Source organism: Cryptomeria japonica, chromosome 7 (genome assembly GCF_030272615.1).
Source record: "Cryptomeria japonica chromosome 7, Sugi_1.0, whole genome shotgun sequence".
NCBI classification, from domain to species: domain Eukaryota; kingdom Viridiplantae; phylum Streptophyta; class Pinopsida; order Cupressales; family Cupressaceae; genus Cryptomeria; species Cryptomeria japonica.
In genome coordinates this window covers 120,746,867-120,762,123 of record NC_081411.1, presented here as the reverse complement: position 1 = coordinate 120,762,123, position 15,257 = coordinate 120,746,867, and the positions used below count along the sequence as shown (strand labels likewise).

Below are 15,257 nucleotides of genomic sequence, written 5' to 3'. Positions count from 1 at the left end.
CTCTACATACCTCTCATCTCTCTCCTCTACTGATCTCACTCTCCTCCCTACATATTTCTCCCTCTATTCCCCCTCTTCTCTCTTGATCCTCTACGTATCTCTCTCCTTCTCTCTATCTCTACCTAACTCTCCCTTTCTCTTGTAACCATAATTCTCTATCTATCTTTCTCTTTATAGCTCAATATATCTCTATATCACTCTCTTCTATCTTCAAACAATATTAACATTGTAATATTGCTATCAAGATTCAACTATGCAGTTTTGAGTCAAACTCATTGACCCATATTTCATGACTAGTGATTCACAAGAACCCATCTCTCATGAGAATGAATGGTCTACTTGGCACTGATTGCATCTAGGTGATGCTGACAGAGGTGAAGAATTGGGCCTTCCTAGGAGGTCACCCATCCCAGTACCTCTCCAACTCAACTATGCTTAACCACAAAGTTTCCTCGAAGATTAAATCCACTTAGCTTGCAACCCCATATACCAAGACTTCAATGAGCATTGTGCCTTGTGAACCATTCATTATAGAGCATCTTTGTTCGCTTCTTGTACATCTCTCATTTGCATTCCTTCAACAAGTGTTGTGCCTTATCAACTCAATGTTATAAAATAAAATTACTATAAAATTAAATGAAAATATAGTTAAATTCTTAAATAAATTTAAATTGTACTCCATAGAAAATATCAAAAATAAAACTCCCTCCCCCTCTTCCTCCCTCTATATCCTTACTTAACTCTTCCTTTATCTTACCGTATATCTATATCTTTATCTCTTTCTCTTCTCATATATCTCTATCCATCCCCTTTTTCCTCTCCCTGTATCTATTTCCCCCTATTTATCTATTTCTCCCTTCATCTTATTTTCTCTATCTCTACTTCTCTCTATCTCTCCCCTCTTTGCATCTCCTTATATCTCTATCTCTCTATTACTCCATCTCACCATCTATATCTCTCTCTCTCTCTATCTCTCCCTCTCCATCTTCCTCTATACTTCTCTATCTCTTCTTCTCTGCCTCTCCCTTTTTGTGTCTTTATCTCTATCTTCATTTTCCTCTCTAATGCTATCTATCCATATTTCTTCCTCAATCTCCCCATTTATCTCTATTTTGTTATCCCCTCATCTCTCTCTACCCTATATCTCTCCCTCTCTATATATGACTTCCTATCTTGATCTTTATCTTTATATCCCTCTTCATTTGCTTACTCTCTATATAATTATCTCTTCCATATCTATCTATCCCTCTCTATTCTCTCTCATTCTCTCCCTCCCCTCTCCATTTCCCTCTCCCCTATATCCACTTGTTTCTCTCTCTCAACCCCATTTTATCTCTCCCTCTCTCTACCCTTTTCTCCCTATTACAAACATGACACTAACTTATAAAAAATGGAACCTAATGATATTCTCACTTGAAAGGTTTTGTTTTAATTATGTTTGGATCGCTATTGATTTGAATCTATGAATTATGTATTGATACTTTTATTGCAAAAGCAACATCATGCAAACCAATTGACCTCATGTTTTTCAAAATGTATGAAAAATTAGACCAAAATATTTTGTAATTGACCTTCTGCACCTATTCGATGTACCCATTACACACCAAGGTACAATTACTAGTTATATAATTAGACATGCATGTATTTTGAACCATGGATGCTCCTCAAACTATAATTCCCCCTCCATCCTAATTTTTAATAAGAAATATCCTTTTCAATCTGCATTGAAAAGTCTTCGACCTCATTTCTTCACTCAAATAAGACATCATTTCCTACGCGTATTCAAGGGCTACAAATACATAAAATAACTAATTATCTATAAGAGATGATGCAAAACAAAGGAGAAGAAGACCTTTCGTACAAATTAAGTCAGTCGACCCAATTTCCCACTACAAAGTATAGGAAGGATTGAAGCCAGTTGCATTTGTCCAGGACCGAGTCTACCTACTAACCGTGTTTGGACCATTTCTGAACGCATTATCTTTCTACTTATTTATAGGCCATTCTCATCCTAAACTGTATCCCTCATCTCTGATATCAATTACAGAAAGTCATCAATCCATTCATCTCTAATTTGAGTTATAGGAGGCGACCAGAATATAATTATAACTCTGTGTTTGTTTGTGTTGGTCTAAGTAATCTGATAAATGGAGGGCAGGGAGGAGGAGCAGCAGAAGCCCAGTGTTGGTGATAGATGGGAAGATATACAAGGTCAGCACTCATGGGAAGGCTTGCTTGATCCATTCAAATCCACTCTCAAATTCGAGATACTCAGGTACGGTGATTTCGCAAGGGTATGTTATGATGCAGTAATAAACGAGGGAAGTCGAAAAGGAAATTTGCTGTTACAGGAGTTCGATAATTTGCGGAATTGCGGCTATGAAATTACCGAATCCATATTTGTCAGTGTTCCCTCGATGATGTCCTACATAACTCCTGGGCCCGGAATGAGGACTGTTTGGAGTGGGTTCATTGCTGTTTGCACCAACGAAAATGAATATAGGAAACTTGGACGGCGTGATATCGTGGTTGTGTTTTGAGGGACTGGTAGACTACGGGAATGGGCTCAAAATCTTAAACTCAAGGTAGTCGCTTGGAGCCATCTGCCTGATGCAAATTCAAACCCTGATGTCAGGGTATGTAAGGGATTTCTTGGGTTTTATACAGACAAAGAAGAATCCCTCTCTAAATACAGTGTAAGAGACATCATTCAGAGTGAGATTTCAAGGTTATTGGAAAGTATAAAGGGGAAAGTTTAAGTATAACATTTACGGGACACAGCTTGGGAGCAGCTCTCGCGACGTTGAGTGCATAGATATCAAACTGAAGTAGCCTTCAATACCTGTCACAGTCTTTGCCTTCGCCTCCCCGCGCGTGGGAAACCAAGCCTTCACCTCTCATATGGAAAATATTGGAGTTAATGTGTTGCGGGTGGTACTGAAGGGCGATTTAATTACGATGTTTCCTTCAGGGATCGTTGATTGGAATAGAGAGGAACACTGTGATGTGGGCACTGTGATTTCTCTGGACCCCAACTCGTCCGGTGAGTTGAAACTGTGGAAAATTGATGCTATGGGTCGCCATGATTTAGGTAATCATCTCTATTTAATTGATGGGTATCAAGGGAGGAACCGGGAATTCATATCTTCCGATAGAGGTAAGAGGTATATTGCAAAGAAGATTCCTAAGAGCTAGATATTTATCGAGCCTAGCATTCCATTTCCACTTTGGATTAGATTATTGTGTTACTATGATATGTTCTTAGAAAATTGTCTAAGTTTGTAGTACTCTAAGCATTGTAATAAACAATATCATATTTCAGACTGAATGTTTCTTTCCACTTTGCATAGGTTATTGGGTTACTATGTTACGTTCTCAGAACATTATATTTTAAGTTGGTAGTACATTAAGCATTGTAATAATAAACAATAGGGGAAAGGAGCCAGTAGTTGAGCATGTATCATTTTTTGTGAGGGTTTGATACCTTCTTTCCAAAAACTGAACAAATAAAGCCTATTGTTTGAAACAAAAAAGTATCAATTTTTGTTAGGAAATGTACCAACATTTGTTAAGAAATGTACTAATATTGTAAAAAGTAACCAATCAGGTGATGTCATATCAGCTGCACAACTATTGGGGTCTCTTTTGCACGCCTATCGGTCTCACTTTTTTTGGGGAATGTTTTGGACACCTTGGCAAAAAGCATGCTGATGTGGCATCATATTTGATGATGTGGCCCTAAAACCTTAGTTATAAGCAGGGGACTTGCCAAGTAAGCTGCTGTAAAAAAATTGGAGTGATTTGAAATTTCCAAGTAGGATTTTCAGAAGTGCGAAGTTAAGGTGCACAACTACTGGGTCCTTTCCCCTAGTATATTTAGAAGTGATTGTAAGCCCTCGTCGACTACATATATCAGGCTGTTCGGAGTTAGATAAGCTTCCAACTTTTCCACTTCTGACTCTTCAGAGAAAAATATAGGATGATTGATTGCCCCAAAGTTTCCAGGACAGAAGGTACACAACATTGCACATCACTAAGGAGTTTAGAAGAAACTACCACTTGGAAGTTGCCAGGAATACGGTGTTTGGATAAGATGGGAAGATTAAAAGAATTGAGTGTCAGATGTCACAACATGTCAGCTAGAAAGCCCTGTGTTCAGTTTCTCAAGGTAATTGAATCTGATTGTACTTTCAAAATTATTATTATAATGAACTTTTCATGTTCATTGGCAGATCGTTCTGCAACAAACACTATTTCCAGGAATGTCCCCACGGCATGCAGATAGAAGGAAATGTGTCTGGATTTTTACAATCAATTAAAAAAATAATAAATCATGAGTTACAGTTCAAGGGGTATTTTTTAGTTTTTTTTTAAATTTTTTTGTTTTTTTGGAATTAACAATCAATCGAATAGACTTGAATTCAAGACCTTTCATATAAGAAACTCACAGTTAACCACTGTGTTGTCGGATCTTCCCAACCAATTTTAAACTCCTTAGAGTTTCCTGATCTTGAAGTAATTGAATGGGAGGAGGAGAAGGTGGATTATCTCGCTGTAATCGAGCAGATATAATCATTACTTCAGTTCGAAACCTGATAAATCTCTAAATCTTTCTGTTAGAAAAGCAGTTGTAGTGACAGGCGCATAAGCAAAAATTGTTGAGGCTTTTTACAAAATATTGGCGATCCTGGAATAGTTTGATCTGCGGACACCAATTAAAAAGTCCTTGAAAATTTGGAGTCTATGTACACCCACTAATTTATTCAACAAAACTAATTTCTTACAATTTATCGAGTTTAATATAAAATTGAAATGCCACTTTGTTTCCTTTTATAGCAAAAAATTCCTTCTAAGAGATGAAACTTTGATAAAAGAGAAGGAGCAATCTAAAAGATTCACTAAAATTTTATAACGGTTTACAGGTAAAAATAGAGTTCAATTATATTTTCAAATGCATTTTTTTTTTTTAAAGGATAAGTGCTATCATTAATGGGGATAGTTCCATATATTGGTTGAAATTATGAAAATTACATATGGTTTATAGACAAGAGAAACCCACTTGTCTATGCACACCTAGCCCTTTATGCACAAAAAGCTCACAATTACATAGAGATCCAAAAAGTTATCATTCCACACTTATTCAAGTATACCCCACAACTACTCCAACATTACCCTGAAATTACACCTGCCCCCCGATGGCTTGATAGATTACAGCAGTGAATTCACCAATACCAATTGCATTTCGGGTGGAGTTCTCCAGAAGCCACCAATCATCAGACTCGGTTACCCTTCAAAATGGTTCCATGTTTCCATTAAATACTGCACACCTCAAAATCTCCCACGCATTCTCCTCGAAAGTCTTCAATCTCTCCCGCTCTTCCTTCCATACTTCCCTACAGGCCATCTCACAAATGGTGTCACTGTCTACAGATTCCTCATCCTCTGCATACTCCTCACTACCTTCCCCTTCCTTATTACCATCTTCATCTCCCTCGTCATCATCCTCCAAGTCTAAGGGTAAGTAGTTTTCAAACTGGAAGTATATCTTCAGAATGCTCACTTTGACTGCTTCCTCCATACTTAGAATGGCATCGACAGCAGTATCTACAATAAATGGTTTTATGAATCCTGCTAAAAATTCAACCACACACTCCTTCGAATCAATAATATCCACCAGTGGCAGAAGAGTGGCTTCCAACACCATAGCATCACACCAATGTTTGTCATAATTTAGAGTAATGCCCACGAGCCCCCGCACAGAGTCATACATATAATCTTCAATGCAAAACAAGTTTCTCAACTACACATTCAATGCATTTTCATAGTTCACACAACTGACCCTTCCAAAGTATGCCATTGCCAAAAAAATTCTCTGCAACACTCCCGAATCAGCCCTCGCACTTTCCTATTTTTCCTTTGCCCTATGAAATCGCCATATATAATTGTGATTTGTGATGTCAATCAAGTGCACTCTGTCCATATCCTGTTAGGATCTCTCATTCTGCAAACATGCCATTATTGATGAGTAGCAATTTCTAGGCATCATGATGAGCAGCTCGGGTGCCATGTGATCCTGCCGCCAAAGATACAATTTCCTGCTCATAGCCATCGATTCGTACTTCACCAGTGTTTATCAAGTTGCCACCACAATGCCTTGACAGCCGATAGGGTCCAATAGATCATAGACATGCTACCTAATCCCTTGTCGAGGATATCTTCGGTAGTCCTTCAAGCATTGTCCTTTGATATCCTCTGTTGTAGATCTCTAGCAAAAGTAAATAGGAACATCATATTCTCCCACCCTGAGGTTTGCAAGGTAATCAGCCACCTGATTTCTTTCTCTGTAGACATGCCCAATCTCATAGCTCCCAATTCTCTTCAGATTCTCTTTTATCATAGGGACCCATTTATTCATTTGCCAATTATGAAAGCTTGGTCAACTAATCCTGGTTATTATAATTTGTGAGTCACCCTCAATTATGATTCTAGAAATTCCTTGCCTGACATAGAGACGTAATCCTACCTCTAATGCACGAATCTCTGCTTCTTTGTTTGTGGCAACTCCAATGCCACCAAACAACCCATGAAGGATATTGCCCTGTTCATCCCGAATTATGGCTCTGATACCTGATGCCCTCAGATTCCCCTTACTAGCACCGTCAAAGTTCAATTTTGTCCAACTCCTTAGAGGGGTTTCCCATTTGATGGTACTTCTATCTTGGCACTCTGCTGGGGTCGCATTTATTTGTGGCTCTTTGAGGCACCATTTCTTCTCCATCTGTGCATCCTAGTTAGTGTATATCTTGGCCCTTCCAATTGTTTTCTTCCCATTCATTACTTCTTCTATTGTTGTTTTGGTCTTTTCCACCAACATACTCTATATCAATGATGTCTCCTTGAAAATCCTCCTATTCCTTTCTTTCCAAATGTGCCATACAATTAGGGAAGGTACAATTAACCATATATCACACCATTTTGTCTTCTGATTGTCTGGCCATGATAGAATGAATTCAAAGAGTCTTTCGTTTTTAACAGCCACCCAGTTGATACTTTCAAGGAACCAATTCCAACAAAATTCTACCACTGGACACCTAAAAAGCAGATGATTTGTTGACTCTTCCTCAGCACAACACATAGCACAGCGGCTAGGGCCTGAGATGCCTATATTTTTGAGTTTGTCTCCAGTTAGAATTATATTATGTAGTGTGATCCACAAGAAAGCCCCAGCTTTTGGGAGCACTTTACGATTCCAACACAGTTTATGTGGCCAACTGTTGATGGATCCTCTTTGTCTCTGGACTTCATACCCAAATTTGACGTCGTACCTTCTAGATTTTTCTGCACACCAAATTATGATGTCTTCTTCCGTAGTCTCTAGTATCTTTCTATCTTTAATTGCTTTCCATAGTTGTTCACATAAAGAGTGGCTCCCAAAGTCTACTTTCCTCCATATTCTTATGTCATTTTGATCAGCTTATCTTTCCATGTAATCACTCACATGCCATCCTATACAATTCTCCAGTATGTCCACCCATCCCTTGTCTTCAAATGCATCTGCTATTGTAGGAAACCCATCCCATGAGTCTCCAAAATAGCGCGATCCAACCATTCCCAATTTCCCCTGAAATATGATCTGTGATTATGTGTCTACTAGCCCATAGAAAATTCCAGGTTGCCAACCCTCTCTCTAAATTTTCCATTGTGAGGATTCTATTGGTGTTGTATGTATCCATATACTTCTTTTGGAACAGTCTGCACCACAACTTCTGAGGTTCCTTACACATTTTCCAAGCTAGCTTCGCCCCAAGAGCACAATTCTGCACTTCCATTTTTCTAAGACCAACGCCCCCCTCTTCCTTAACAAGGCACAAAGTGTCCCAATTGATTAGTGGAATATTCTTGTTGTCTTTGGCTCCAGCCCACACAAATTTCTTTAATAGGTTGTTTAGACTTTTGCCAGCCACAAACGACATTATTTCCAAATGCATTTGAAAATAACATTTTAAAATTTAATTATAAATTATGATAGAAATTTTAGAATAATTTAATCACAAATAAATTATGAATTTTTTTTTTATTAATCTCTTTTTATTATGACATTTTAGTGTGGTTGTACAAAATATATCATGTCCATATATTTCTTAGGCTTAGTTCTATTATAAACTTTATAAATCTTTTATGCCTAGTACAATGCATGTATCTTAGTAGACATGGCACTTCTATATAATGCAATCGATAGAGTGGCCTCACATCCAAAGTCAACTTTGATGTCATGTTCAAGATCCCCCCTATAGACTCAAACCTATTTTTAGTTTTGATTTTAATCAATCTCACAAATTTATAATGTTGACATTTCCATGTTTGGTGTCTTCGTGAATTTGGAAGCTTTAACTTTTAGTTTATACACTCAATACATCAGTTAAGAAATATTTAAATTTTGAACTTGAGGAAGCTATTGAACTAGAGTGAACTACTTCCCTCACACCCCTCAATCATATAATGTGTTAAGACAAAAAAAAAAGGTGAATAAAGTTTGATTTAATCCTTTTCCTCACCTTTACTAGATTTGGCTTTTAAATTTGAAGTTCATGTGTTGTAGCGTCCTCACCTAATCTTGCAATGTGCACTCAAGCTTAATAGAAATTGGTGGCCTATCTCAATGAATTAACTTTTAGGCCTATTTTCTTACCTATCTAACATAGAACAAGAATGTGATTGTTATTTCTTATCATGCCATGCATATTTAAACTATGGAGCCTAGCCTAGAAGTAAAATTCAATGGAAAATCCAATTAAAGATTAAATTAAAAAGGATTATGTTACAAAAGCCATTTAAGAATATGCAAGCCTCTAAATATCAACACATTATGTTGTTTGAAAGAGAAACACTAGGCCATGATGCACAAATTGTTGAATAGTTGTTCAACAAGTTGTTAATATGTTTGATTATTAATTTAATCTATGTCATTCAAATGTCTTGGCTTCATATCCCATAACTAGGTCAAAATACATAAATAAATGTTAACATAATTTAGAATAGTTACTAGTCACACTTTATTTGCTAACTAATAAAATGTTGGTTGGCAATATTCACTAGTTGGACCTAAAGCATATGCTAAAAATTCTTCAAGTAAAAAACCAAGCATGTCTGGATCATTTAATATGGAACCTACCAATATGTCAATAGAAGAGAGTACAACCACATCAATAATATCAAGTCCACTCCCACCATAAAGTTAACATATGGCAGGCCATCCTTTGTTATCTAATACATGCAATTTTGATGAAAAATTATACACCCATGATAAAGCATATGGAATCCATAGTTGACATTAATTAGATAACATGTGACTCTAAGCAATTTGTCTAGCATACACCAAATATATTTGAACTATTATGAATGCACTCTTAATCCAAAAAGAGTGTATCTACGGTGATCACACAATAGTGTGTTCAACATTTTGGCCACAACTAGGACATTGAAATCAATGATTTTCACTAAATTTTCACTTTTTGACATCCATAGTAGTTAAACTATTTAAAAATGGAAGACGATGCAAACTAGTGAATTGTGAGAATTTTTTGTATATTCTATTTTTTTTTTAATAATTAAATTATAAATTCTATTATATAACTTTTCATAACTTGTTCTTATAATAAACAACATTTTTAAAAAGTTACATTTATGTTGTAACACATTATTCTTTTATAGAAAGGATAAAATTATAATTTAAAATATATATTTGTAATGCCAATACCTAGTGCATGGATACGGGTGAACTCACAATACTGGTTCCCACTTTTTGACCAACTTTGACACTTAGATGAATATTTTGAAAAAAAACCTTCACTTTCCGACACCTATAATTTTTAAACCATTAAGAATTTGAAGATGATATAAACTAGTGATTTTTAGCATCTTGTTTTTAGATTCTAAATATGTTTTTTTTTAATTTTTTTGAATAAAATTTTATTGATTTTTCCATCTCCCTCAAAAAGTAGTTTTTAACAGCAAAAAACATTTTTAAAGAGTGATGTGTATCCCGAAATGCATAATTTTTTTTCTATAAATGATAAAAACTTAATTCTTTTGAATTTTGGTTTATAACATCAATACCCAGGGCATGTAGTTGGTTTGATAGTGATATGGTGAATATTATTCATTTTATTAAGTTTTGAAGTTTGACTAATTATAATTTAGATATAGGTGTACGTTTGAACACATAACTTGTTCTATATATATCAAAATTCAATTTTCTGTTTTTTGTTAGAAAGAAAACATCAATACCTAGTGCATAGATATTTTTCAGAATTTTTTTGAATTAGTTTACTAGTTTTCCCAATGCATTGAACAAAGAAGTTCATGTTCGGTGAAAAACCTACATTTATAAGAAATAAAATAAAAATATATTAATGAAATTAAATATATTAAAAGTTATACTATTTGGAAATCTTATAACAAGGACTAAATTCTTAAAAAAACAAAACTTTTAAATGAATTAATTTGACTCCCCAAAAGCTAATGTAAAATTGATTTTTTATCAGCATTTGATAGATGCAAAGGAGACTCCATTGCAAGTATGATTTAGAAGTAGAGAGGTTCTCTCCAGGAAATTTTGATCTAAGAGCCTTTGATTTAACTCTCTTCAATTAATTACTTCAAATGGGACCTCTTAAAGCTTAAATCATTATATTTTCTAAAAATTGTATGATTTCAGCAAAAATTAGGACGTACCAAAAAGTGGGAACCAGCTTTGTGAGTTCACCCATACATTTTATAATTTTTTGTTTGATTTTTCTAATTAATTTTTGAAGTGAGAGTTATTACAATTTGGACATATGTGTATGTCATAATCCATAACTTGTTTTTGTGTATTAAAATTCTATTTCTATTGAAACAAAGACATCAATACCTAATGCGCAATTTGTTTTAGAATTTTTTTGCTATTTTACAATTTTTCAACATGTGTAGAATAGTAAAACATGATTTTTAGTGAAAAATTATGTTCAATAAAACATAAAAAATAAATTTATAATAAAATTAAAATATATTAAAAAATATGCTTGTTTTATCAGATTTTCGGAAATGATTGTGTAGAAATGTGTAAAGTTTTTGATACCAATATGAAGAAGGAATTTGAAATGTCCATGTTGGGTGAGTTTTCCTTATTCCTTGGCTTACAAATTCATCAATCAAATAAACCTATTTTGATCTCTCAAAAAAAGTATATTAGAGAGATGTTGAAAAGGTTTAGAATGGAGCATTGTAATCAAGTAAGCACTCCTATGGTAACAGGTTGTAAACTTAGTGGTTGAAGCGATGGGCAGGAGAGGAGGTGAGAGAGGATTGGTGTGGAAGTGGGAATGTGAGGTTTTGAACCTACAAAGCGGGAGATCGGGCAGAGCTAAGTCTTGTGGAGGCGGCGGGGCTGGAGTCTAAAGATGGGGAGGAAAATGGTGGGATTGCTAGAGATCACCCAGGCTGGGGGGATTTTTTTGATTGTTTAGTCCCTGTTTCTGCCTACTTTGTTGGTGTTGGGTGTCGGGTTTTCCCCCTCTTGCTTCATTGGTCTTCATTCTATGTTTATTTTGAGGATTGTTCCTAGGGTGTTGTTGTTTTCGGCATGTTTGTTCTTGGTGGAGCATTATGCTTGTTGTTTGAGCTCTTTTTGGGCTCTCTTCAAGCTACACTAGGGGTTGATGGTTTCGTGGACTATCTTTGTGCGAGGTATTGTGGGTTTTTCCCCTCTTATGGTCGAGGCTTGGATTTTTTCATGCATGGATCTTTAGAAGCTTCTTTCGTTGTTGTTGGTTTGTCCCTGCTATTGAGGTGGTTGTACAGTGGCTCCTCTATTATTTGTCTCTCCTTGCATCTTTTTGAGATTTATGCCTATGTGGGGTATCTTTTTATGCTTTGGGTATTTTACACTCTTTGGTTGGATATTTTTGAGTTGATGGGTTCTACTTTTCATTTCTTTCATCTTTGAATTCTCTAGTCAACCTTTTTTGTGGATTCGTGTGTCTAACCCCTTGTTGTATCTATGGCTTTGTCTTTTGTGCTTCAGTTTCAGCTTCCTTGGTTTTCTTTGGTCTTTCCTATAGATGTGGACCTATGTTCTATTGAGGCAAAGATGGTTGTGGCTAGAGATGACAATTGTTTCTTGGTTGCAAGAGAGTTTTTGCTTGCCTCTCTTATGGTTTCCTTCCTTTCTCTCCTATTGAGGTGGAGACATTGAAGGGTAAGGTGAGACCTATATTTTTCATTCTCAAGGTTAAGGTTATGGGAGCCTTGCTAAAACCCATTATTTCCTCTTTTACATGTCCTATCGAGGTGGATGTCTCTCCTATTAAGGTGGAGAGTTTTTGGGTAGAAGAGGTTCAGTGTTGCATTGTGTCTAATAAGATTATGTTTCAATACTTGTTGAAGCTTTTGGGAGCCTTGCTAAAATCCAACTTTCTAGATAGTGTTTTCATGGTATATCTTCTTGCTTATTGATATGAAGGTTTTGGGAGCCTTTTTAAAACCCACTTGTAAAGTTTAAGGGATCCTAGAAAAATCCCTCTTTTTAGCTTAGTTGGTTTGAGGATGTTACAAGCCAATAGTTGATGCCTAGTTGTTACTACTAGGCTGGTAGTTGGCTGTTGTACATCTTTTTTCCTATTTTATTATAGCGTTCTATGTAGAATTTTTGGTTTCTCACTAATTCTAGAAGGTTTTAGGTTCTTTTCAAACTCATTTTAAGGGGTTTCAATTCCCTTCAAAATCTATTTTATCCTAATAAAAAATAGGTTATAAACTTAGTTATGATGATGAGTCAAACAAATACAGGTCTATCATAGGAAGTGTGTTGTATGTTATAGCTACTAGACTTGACATTATGCAACTTGTTTGTTTCATTGCTAGATTTTAGGCAACTCCTAAGGACAGTCATGTTGAGGAATTATGAGGATATATAAGTATCTTAAGGGTACTGTGGATTATGATTTATGGTATCCTAAATGTAATAATTTCACACTTACATATTATACTGATGCAGATTGGGGTTGTTCAATTGTTGATAGAAAGAGCACAAGTGGTGCTGCTTTCTTTTTAGGTGGTTGTCTTGTTTAGTAAAATATAGCCTTCTATTTCATTATCTACAGTTGAAGTGGAGTATATTGCAACAATTTAATATTGCACACAAGTTCTTTGGGTGAAGTGGAAATTGAGAGACATTAAGGTAGATTTCAATCATCTTATTTCTATCTTTTCTGACAATACAAGTGCCATTAACATTTCTAAGAATCCAGCTATGCACTCTAGGGCTAAACATATTCCCATTGTGATATTTTGAGATAATAGGTTACTAATCAGCAAGTTAAGTTGGAATATGTGTCTACTAAAGAACAAATTATAGATTTTTTTACAAAGCCTCTACCAAAGAAAATGCTTGAATTCTTAAGGGAAAAGTTTTGATTGATTTCACTCCATCACTGAATTACAAATTAGCCTTATGAGGAGCTTTTCATTATTATAATCTATGAACCCCATTTCAGTTATATGAATATGTTTCAGTGATTGATGTTAAAGGGGGAGCAGCAAGTCAAGGAGAACAACTTTTTTAGTTTACAAATGGTGTTGCCATCAATGACAAAGGGAGAGTTTGTTGTAGTTTTTATTATTGATGTCAAGGGTTAGTTGATGAGTTTTAGAAAAGAGATTTTAATTTTTCTTGAGCCCGTTTCCTTCTTGCTTGAGTTGGTTGCCCGCTTGCTTAAGATGGTTGCTTGCTTTCTTGAGTTAGCTACTTGTCTGCTTGAGCTACTTGATTGGTTTCTTGAGCTACCTGGTTGCTTACTTAAGCTGTTTTACTATCAACTTGAATTGCTTGTGTATCTTCTACACCTAGCTACTTGTCTACATTAGCTAGCTATTTGTTTGCTTGTTTGAAACAAATCAAATTGCATGCCAAGTCATAATTTGAATATCAAAAAGGGGGTCGACTTCTTTTTACTTTTTAAATGAATTAGTTAATTCATTCATCATATTACCTCACATATTTGATGTTCGATGTTATGTGTTAGTCTCCTTTTTGTTTGTTGATCATTGAGCAGTTTCTAAATTTTGTTTTGGCACTGCACAAGCTCCAAATTCCCTTTCAAAGGTTGTGTAATATCTCTATTTCTAAAGAAAACGTTCCTGCAGTTTTCCTATTTAAACAAAAATTGTAAGTCGACGTGTGTTTAAGTACGTAGAGATATTCTCTTTCTTTGATGTTTTGGTTGATGCAGTGATCTTGATGAAGCCATTTTTTTAGTTGGTTTGACAGTTGGTGCAACTTGTAATGCCCTTCATCAAATTTTTTGTTAGCCCAGCAGAAAATAACAATCTGGAATCTCTGTTAGTAGCAGATAGAAAAAAGAATGGAAAGAATGATAATCTGAATATAATTTGTATTCCTATAAAAAAACTGTATATTCAAAATAAAATAAACAAGCAAATATAAAGAGGAGGCAAAAATAGTTTTAAACTGTAATACAAAACTGCCAGAACAAAAAAGCCTAATAAATAAACTAATGAAAAATTAATCTAAATAAAACTAAACCCGTGAAGAGAACTAAACCCGTGAAGAGATATTAACGTCCCCCCCTTAAACTAAAGGGGTTAAGCCGGGCATTTCTCTGAACTTCTCAAAATTTTCTATGCCCAAAGCCTTGGTAAGAATATCTGCTGGTTGATCTGTAGTGGGGCAATATTTAAGGTATATGGTGCCATCTTTCACATAATGCCGAATCAAATGAAACTTTGTATTGATATACTTGGTGCAATCATGAAATACTAGATTTTTAGCCATTTTGATAGCAGATTGATTATCAATGAAGAGTGGAGTTGATGAAATCTATGGTGTCTGCAAGTCTTCAAGAATTCTTCGAAACCATACGATTTCCCAAGTCGCTTCAAAGGCGGCCATATATTCAACTTCGGAAGAAGAGGTAGCTGGAACATATTGCTTTTTAGATCTCCAAGAGATGATAGCAGATCCAAGATACATTAAATACCCAGATGTAGATTTTCCATCTGTAGAATCACCTGCATAATCAGAATCGGAATAGCCAACCAAAGAAAATTGGTTTGTCTTGGAGTATTTGAGCCCATAGTGCTGAGTACCTTGCAAATAGCGAAGAATGCGCTTGGCAGCTAACCAATGAGTTTCTCTAGGTTGTTGCATAAACCTTGAAAGAACTCCAACAGCAAAAGAAATATCCAGACGGGTAGTT

At 35.4% G+C, this 15,257-nt stretch overlaps 1 protein-coding gene across 1 annotated transcript; it reads left to right on the top strand.

Annotated features, from left to right (window-relative positions):
* Positions 1 to 2,147: 2,147 nt before the first annotated feature.
* LOC131045436 (phospholipase A(1) DAD1, chloroplastic-like) lies at positions 2,148 to 4,285 on the top strand. The gene is made up of 4 exons (XM_057979018.2): positions 2,148 to 2,517; positions 2,668 to 2,739; positions 2,852 to 3,091; positions 4,233 to 4,285. The coding sequence occupies exons 1-4, from the start codon at positions 2,148 to 2,150 to the stop codon at positions 4,283 to 4,285; spliced, it is 735 nt and encodes a 244-aa protein (XP_057835001.2).
* The last annotated feature ends 10,972 nt before the right edge of the window (positions 4,286 to 15,257 follow it).